Here is a 7,502-nt window from a genome sequence, read left to right as displayed (position 1 = left end):
TATGAATCTTGTTGGTACAGTTGGCACACTGGTAAGAATTGTTCCTATCATATGTATATTTTGCAATGTAATAAAACAGAAAACATTTTAAATTAAAACAATATGATATAATATAATCAAATGTTCATTTATATCTAAAAATATTAATTTATATTTATGTCAATGTCATCAAATCTCCTCTTCATCTCACCAAAATGGTTATGTTGGATACCAAAGAAAATGTTTAAGTGGCTAGAACAATATCAAATCAAATTTTATTTGCTGAGTTGGTTGTCACTACTGCCTCTGCTTCAATGTACTGTATCTCTGATACAATTTATCACAGAAACGTTTTCATGCAAAATAAATGATCCATTGTCATCTTTTCCGCCTGGAATTTCAGAACGTACTACGGAGCACGCCCATTGAAAATCAGGTGTGTCTTGGGGTAAGGCCCACCCCGTTTTTACCTTACATGGCATTGTATGGGAATTTGATTGACAGCATGCAGCAGCTGCTGAACAGCCCAGACATGGCGGAGGATACAGTGTAAGTGGGGAACGGCGAGAGAGTTACGATAGTTTTCCTAGCAGTTGAGTCGGTTTAGTGCTTTATAGAAAAGCAAATGTGTTAGACAGATTTTCGTCGGAATAACGCAAAAATGAACGAGGTTGCCAGACGTAAGTAAGCTGGGAAAATGTATCTCTGTTTAGTGCAGTCAACGGCCGTAGACAACAAATATGGCTTCTTGTGCCTTTTCCTATTTGTTATAAACAACTGCTCTCCCATGCTATTACACGTCATGGCTGTAATGCAAAATTCATACAAGTGACAATTAGGAAGTTAGTTCCTTGTTCGCTTATCGGGCAGGGGGTCATTTTGGAGAAATAAAGCCGAGGATACGTTAGCTAACCAGTCTGCTAGCTAGTTAGCTAGCTACGGAACTAAAGCGAACGGCAATGGAGCCAAAGCACAAAGAGTTGTTAGAACAATTCCACCAAAACTTGCTGGACTCTATAACAGACGCAGATCGACTGATAGAGTTGCTGATACTCTCCGGTACTCTGAGCCAGCTCGACCGCTTCGAACTGGACCAAAACTGCTCTTCCAGCGCGGAGAAAGTGGACCAGCTTTTGAAGATGCTTGTGAACAAGGAAAGCGACCATTTCCTCGAGCTGTGTGTGGCCTTGGAAAAGGCGTACCCTGACCTGTATTCTGCACTCTTTACTAACGGCGGTGGACCCGTGGACCATTCCTCCGGTAAATCACCATGCACGCATACAACACTTTGGCACGCAAATGTTGGATGCATGCTTGCTACATTCCTCTACACAGCCGTTGAGATATTGAACAAGTTTTACGGCTACCCCAAGTCTCATAATGCACTTACAGGGTGATCACCCGTGCAATACTTATATGGATAATTGACTAGGTCATTCTCATTTATATTTATTAACAGCATGTTTACGTTAAGGATGTTGATATGCCGCATTCGAAGCCAAAACTTGAGAACTTTGCTAACAACCTAAAATGTTACCAAAGTTCCATTCCGTTTCAGCATCACATTGTTCATTCCACAGCAATATTTCACCTTAAAAAAGCTAGTAATCACCAGCAGAGGCAAAGGTACCACAGACTCTAAAACCAAATTCCATCACTATTTGCTACATGGGAGTGCGTGGACTCCGCTACTCTGTGGCTAGGCAGTAGATGAAAAATTATCACGTTTGCCAACCCTCCCTTTGAATGAGAACGGTTTCGTCATTTAGCAGATGCTTCTGTAATTTGCTGTGGACGAGCAATTAGGGTTAAGTGCTTTGCTCAAGGGCACAATGACAGATTTTTCACCAAGTGTACTCGGGGATTCCAACCAGCGACCTTTCGGATACTGCCTCGCTCTTAACCTCATATTTTATTTATTCCAGACAGACACTTCAGAGACCTCATGTATCCAGGCCCCAACATATTCGTCGCAGTTGCAATGTGTGCAACATAGCCTGTAGTAAAATCATGGAGTAGCCTACATATACCTATTCTACAATGTATAGGATACAGATGGGTCTATTTCACTGTATTTAGGTTTCAGGTTTTCCATCAAACTAATTTGTCCTTTTACTTTAGATTTATTAGGGGAAATGAAATGCAGTAGGGTAATTCCAAGATAACGGAATTACCCTGACTTTTTCACTTTATAATGTATACCAACCAAAAAACATAGATTTCAAAGTTTGATCAAACCATAGAACTCTATGCACAATGACTACTCTTAACAATTTCCACTGACAATTTAACAAAAACACATTTACAGGAAGAACTGTGCAGATACAACGTTTTGTAACAGAATATAACTGCTGAGGATAATTTTACCATAATTATGTTACCAAACTATGCATCTGCACAGTTTTTCTAGTAAAATGTTTTATTTACTGTGTAAATTGTAGTCATTGTTCATAGTTGTATGTTTTTTTTAAAGGTCCAGTGTAGCGTTTTTTATCTCCATATTAAATCATTTCCGGGTAACAATTTAAATACCTTACTGTTTTCAATTAAAATGGTCAAAAATAACTAAAAATAGCTATTATTGGCAAAGAGGTTTGGAACCCTCTTTCTTATTGGTCTATTAACTAATCTGGTTATGTCATCAGGCAGGCCAAAACTCCATCCCACCAAAACAGGTTGAAATTTCAAGCTGTCTTTTCAAACAGCGCTTATACTAAAAAGGATATTTCATCCGCATAGTATGGAAATGAATATAAAACACATGAAAATACTGTTTTTGACTGCAATGGGTCTTTAACCGTTGAAATCAATGTTGTTCTTTTTACATACATTTTAAAGTAAAAAATCAGTCTCAGCATAATTCTGTGGAATTGCCCAGTAGCCATTTCTAGGTAGGGTTAGATGTGCACAGCAATCTCCCTAGTTGTCATCAATGGTTTGCAATACTAATATCATGTAATTAGCTTTTCCATCCAAAGACAAGTACTTCCTCTTATGTTATTTGCTCACAGATAGCCTGACTTGTTTCCATGGAAACGCTCTTGCGGTTGTAGTGACGTTTCATATCGACCCTTGCGTGGTGTGCGTACGTATAACCATGCTTAAAAATCTATAATATGGCAGCAGTCATATTCTCTATTTTCCATGTACAGTAGTGGGACCATAAGCCAGTAGTATACTATACCCCCAGTTATTGTCCTACGAGACCATTAAAATGTCTGTTAGGCTAAGTCTAGGCTAAGTCAAGACATACTCAAGTCGTTGTATTTATCAGGAGCCTACTTTATAGGCCTAGTCTGGTCATCTGAAAGACTGATATGACAACTTTCATTATGAAGAGTGCTAACACTAGTCTTCAGGTCTCATGTAAGGTCACTCATCACACAGGCATGGTTCACTCACTGAACCACATTTGGTACACTTGCAACATTTGCAATTTGCAACCTTGGTGTTTAATGCTGTAGACGAGAGGAGCAGCCCACAAGGCACCTATGGGCTTATGGGCCCTAGTCAAAAGTAGTGCACTACATAGAGGATATTGTGCTGTTTAGGGCGCAACCCTGGTGGGTTCATGGTGGTTATTCACCAGAGGATTAGCTCTATGCTGCCTGCCTGTTGTAAGCTCTCTCTGTGAGACGTGTATTATCATGCCTCCACAGCCCTCTCTTCTGTATTTTCTCCTGCTCCCTCCCGGCTGCTTCGGCACAGACAGAGAGAGAGCGAGGCAGGCAGATGTAGTGAAGAGGTATTTTTGAACACTTTTCATTAACTTTAGTGCAGCGATTCAGGCTGACGCGATTACTGCATTTAACCAGGCTGCCTGGCTGGTGAGAGAGTGGAGATGAGCCTCCTCGTTGCTTCAGGCAGAGAGGGAGCGTAGAGATGAAAGACTGAGCTCCAGTGCGTGTGTGTGATCTGTGCTGATAACAACCTGCTCTTAAGCCATTCTCTCAAACTGGCTGCCTTTGCCTTTATTCACTGGCAGGTTTCCTCTGCTCTTCACTGAGACACACACACACCGAGACACACCCCTCTAACTTAAAGCTGCACACACATACACTTGCATGCACGTAGACTGTGACAGCAGTGAAGGAGGAGCGGGGATGGTTCAAAGCAGGGTTCTCCTCCTCCAACCCTCCCAGTATGGCAGCTGTAGGAAACCGAGAGAAATATTGTCCTTTTTATTTTATGCACCATTTATTGGAATCTAAATCCAAACATGTCACATCATTGTACAAAACACAGTGCCCTAATTCCACGTTTGTTTATCATGTTAATTATTTTAATAGGATATTAAGTAAATTAATCCTGTCAGTCCATCAAACTGCCAATATGATAATTTTTATTTAGTAAATATGAGAATATATTGCCTATGTAGACTACACCAGTATCAGTGCTTTGCCGATAAGAAACCATGCTAGAGCATTTCAAGCTGATTTCATTCATACACATTGCAATAATCAGAAACAATTTCATTGCCTTGACTTTGTCTTATGCAGTGCTTTGTTGGTAGACTTCTCTTAGACCTCTGCAGTGATTTGTTGTTGTTTCACCTATAGAGTAGTTATACCTGTAACTCTACTTACGAACTGTGACATTGATTCAAACACACACAAAGAGGAAGGTGTGACGCAATGCTCCTTGACAGGATGCTGTGTTTGCGTCCACTCAATCTCCTACTCCCTCCCTCACTGTGTGTGTGTAGGAGATGGGCCATTGCCTTTGGGCGACTGTGCTATACCTCAAATCAGCTCAGAGCATTGTGCACTAGGGCTGGCGCAATTTCCGTATAACTGTGTAACCGACGGTTATGGGTGAAGACCGTGATGAAAATAAAATAACCATTGAATAGATTGATTACAACAGGCTTTGAACCTCTGCAATTTGATTGGTAAACTCATTGGTACACACGCAATGGTTGCTTGGTCTTGTGATGCAATAATTCCCATGGCAATGTAGAATTTTCATTCAAATGATATTAACTGATGTGGCTCATGCAGTGGAATGTATTTTTTTGTAATGTCTGGTTGATTCAACTCAACTATCACAGCAAATTTTAGCACGTATTTCACTAACTGCTTTTCTTCTATGGTTACACTTGCAATGGCCGCCAGTCCACCAATTCTGGCATCATTGACCTGAATGGGGAGGAAATACCTGTTCTATTATTTATATGGCAGCACATGCAGTCATGAGTGGAAGAGAGTAGAAAATGTACAAATAAAATAACGTTAAAAAAAATACTTTATAACGTGCAATCTGTAGAAATCGCTCCACCATTTCCTGGTTTCGAAAATTCTAATAGCCTAATTTCAGTTTGTGACAAAACAAGCAATGCATAGTGTTGAGAATTATTGTACCATCTAAAGCGCTGTGAAATATACAGTTGAAGTTGGAAGTTTACATACACTTAGGTTGGAGTCATTTAAAACTCGTTTTTCAACCACTCCACAAATGTCTTGTTAACAAACTATAATTTTAGCAAGTCAGTTAGGACATCTACTTTGTGCATGACACAATTAATTCTTCCAACAATTGTTTACAGACAGATTATTTCACTTATAATTCACTGTATCAAAATTCCAGTGGGTCAGAAGTTTGCATACACTAAGTTGACTGTGCCTGTAAACAGCTTGGAAAATTAGGTCATGGCTTTAGAAGCTTCTGATAGGCTAATTGACATAATTTCAGTCAATTGGAGGTGTACCTGTGGATGTATTTCAAGGCCTACCTTCAAACTCAGTGCCTCTTTGCTTGACATCATGGGAAAATCAAAAGAAATCAGCCAAGACTTCAGAAAAATAATTGTAGACCTCCACAAGTCTGGTTCATCCTCGGGAGCAATTTCCAAATGCCTGAAGGTACCACGTTCATCTGTACAAACAATAGTACGCAAGTATAAACACCATGGGACCACGGAGCCATCATACCACTCAGGAAGGAGACGCCTTCTGTCTCCTAGATATGAACGTACTTTGGTGTGAAAAGTGTAAATCAATCCCAGAACAACAGCAAAGGACCTTGTGAAGATGCTGGAGGAAACAGGTACAAAAGTATCTATATCCACAGTAAAACGAGTCCTATATCGACATAACCTGAAAGGCCACTCAGCAAGAGAGAAGCCACTGCTCCAAAACCGCCATAAAAAAGCCAGACTACGGTTTGCAACTGCACATGGGACCAAGATTGTACTTTTTGGAGGAATTACCTCTGGTCTGATGAAGCAAAAATAGAACTGTTTGGCCATAATGACCATGGTTATGTTTGGAGGAAAAAGGGGATAGCTTGCAAGCCGAAGAACACCATCCCAACCGTGACGCACGGGGGTGGCAGCATCATGTTGTGGGGGTGCTTTGCTGCAGGAGGGGCTGGTGCACTTTACAAAACAGATGGTATCATGAGGGAGAAAAAATATGTGGATATATTGAAGCAACATCTCAAGACATCAGTCAGGAACTTAAAGCTTGGTTGCAAATGGGTTTTCCAAATGGACAATGACCTCATGCATACTTCCAAAGTTGTGGCAAAATGTCTTAAGGACAACAAAGTCAAGGTATTGGAGTGGCCATCACAAAGCCCTGACCTCAATCCTATAGAAAATTTGTTGGCAGAACTGAAAAAGCATGTGCGAGCAAGGAGGCCTACAAACCTGACAGTTACACCAGCTCTGTCAGGAGGAATGGGCCAAAATTCACCCAACGTATTGCGGGAAGCTTGTGGAAGGCAACCTGTAACGTTTGACCCAAGTTAAACAATTTAAAGGCAATGCTACCAAATACTAATTGAGTGTATGTAAACTTCAGACCCACTGGGAATGTGATGAAAGAAATAAAAGCTGAAATAAATCACTTTCTACTATTATTCTGACATTTCACATTCTTAAAATAAAGTGGTGATCCTAAATGACCCAAGACAGGAAATTTTACTTGAATTAAATGTCAGGAATTGTGAAAACTGAGTTTAAATGTTTCTGGCGTAGGTGTATGTAAACTTCAGACTATAACTGTATATATTGTCAATAACCAAAAAATATTGTATTTTCAGCTGTTTGAAGCTGGTGTACAAAATCGAAGGAGGAACAAACACAAAACTTAAGAGCAGGAAGCATAGAAATGGCGCTCATTGAACAAATCTACTGCTTCTTAGACTTGCTATCAGTTAGAATGACAGATCTAAAACTCACATTTCTATGTGAATTTAGTCATGTTGCCCAAAAAGTTACAATATGGCAGTTTTAGTTTAAGAGTTTCAAGTGGTTATTATGGTGACCGCGGTCATTTGGCTGGCCAATTATCGTCATCCAAAATTCTATAACAGTCAGAGCCCTAGTGTACAGTGTACTCAGAAAACAGCTCTGTTTTTCCCACATCACTCTACCACTCAGCACTCTGTGGTGAGGTGAGAGGCAGTTAACAGCAGGCGTCTCTTTCTGTATTCTTCTCTCACCAAATCCTCTAACTATCTCACCCACCTTCCCAGTTTCTCTCTTTCTAGGCTCCATGATTTCTCTCTTTTTAGTCTCT

At 40.2% G+C, this 7,502-nt stretch overlaps 1 protein-coding gene across 6 annotated transcripts in view; it reads left to right on the top strand.

The window, feature by feature from the left end:
- The first annotated feature begins 476 nt into the window (after positions 1–476).
- The window catches only part of dlg5a (discs, large homolog 5a (Drosophila)), a 63,079-nt gene continuing 56,053 nt past the window's right edge, over positions 477–7,502 (top strand). For all 6 annotated transcript variants that reach the window (XM_055928915.1, XM_055928923.1, XM_055928906.1 and 3 more), the window contains exon 1: positions 477–1,239. In XM_055928915.1, the coding sequence (XP_055784890.1) occupies positions 939–1,239 (301 nt within the window). In that variant the 5' untranslated portion in view covers positions 477–938. The remainder of the gene's footprint in view (positions 1,240–7,502) is intronic.

Source organism: Salvelinus fontinalis, chromosome 1, assembly GCF_029448725.1.
Source record: "Salvelinus fontinalis isolate EN_2023a chromosome 1, ASM2944872v1, whole genome shotgun sequence".
Classification (NCBI taxonomy): Eukaryota; Metazoa; Chordata; class Actinopteri; order Salmoniformes; family Salmonidae; genus Salvelinus; species Salvelinus fontinalis.
Note: the sequence above shows the minus strand (reverse complement) of the source record. Positions and strands in the feature narration are given on the sequence as shown.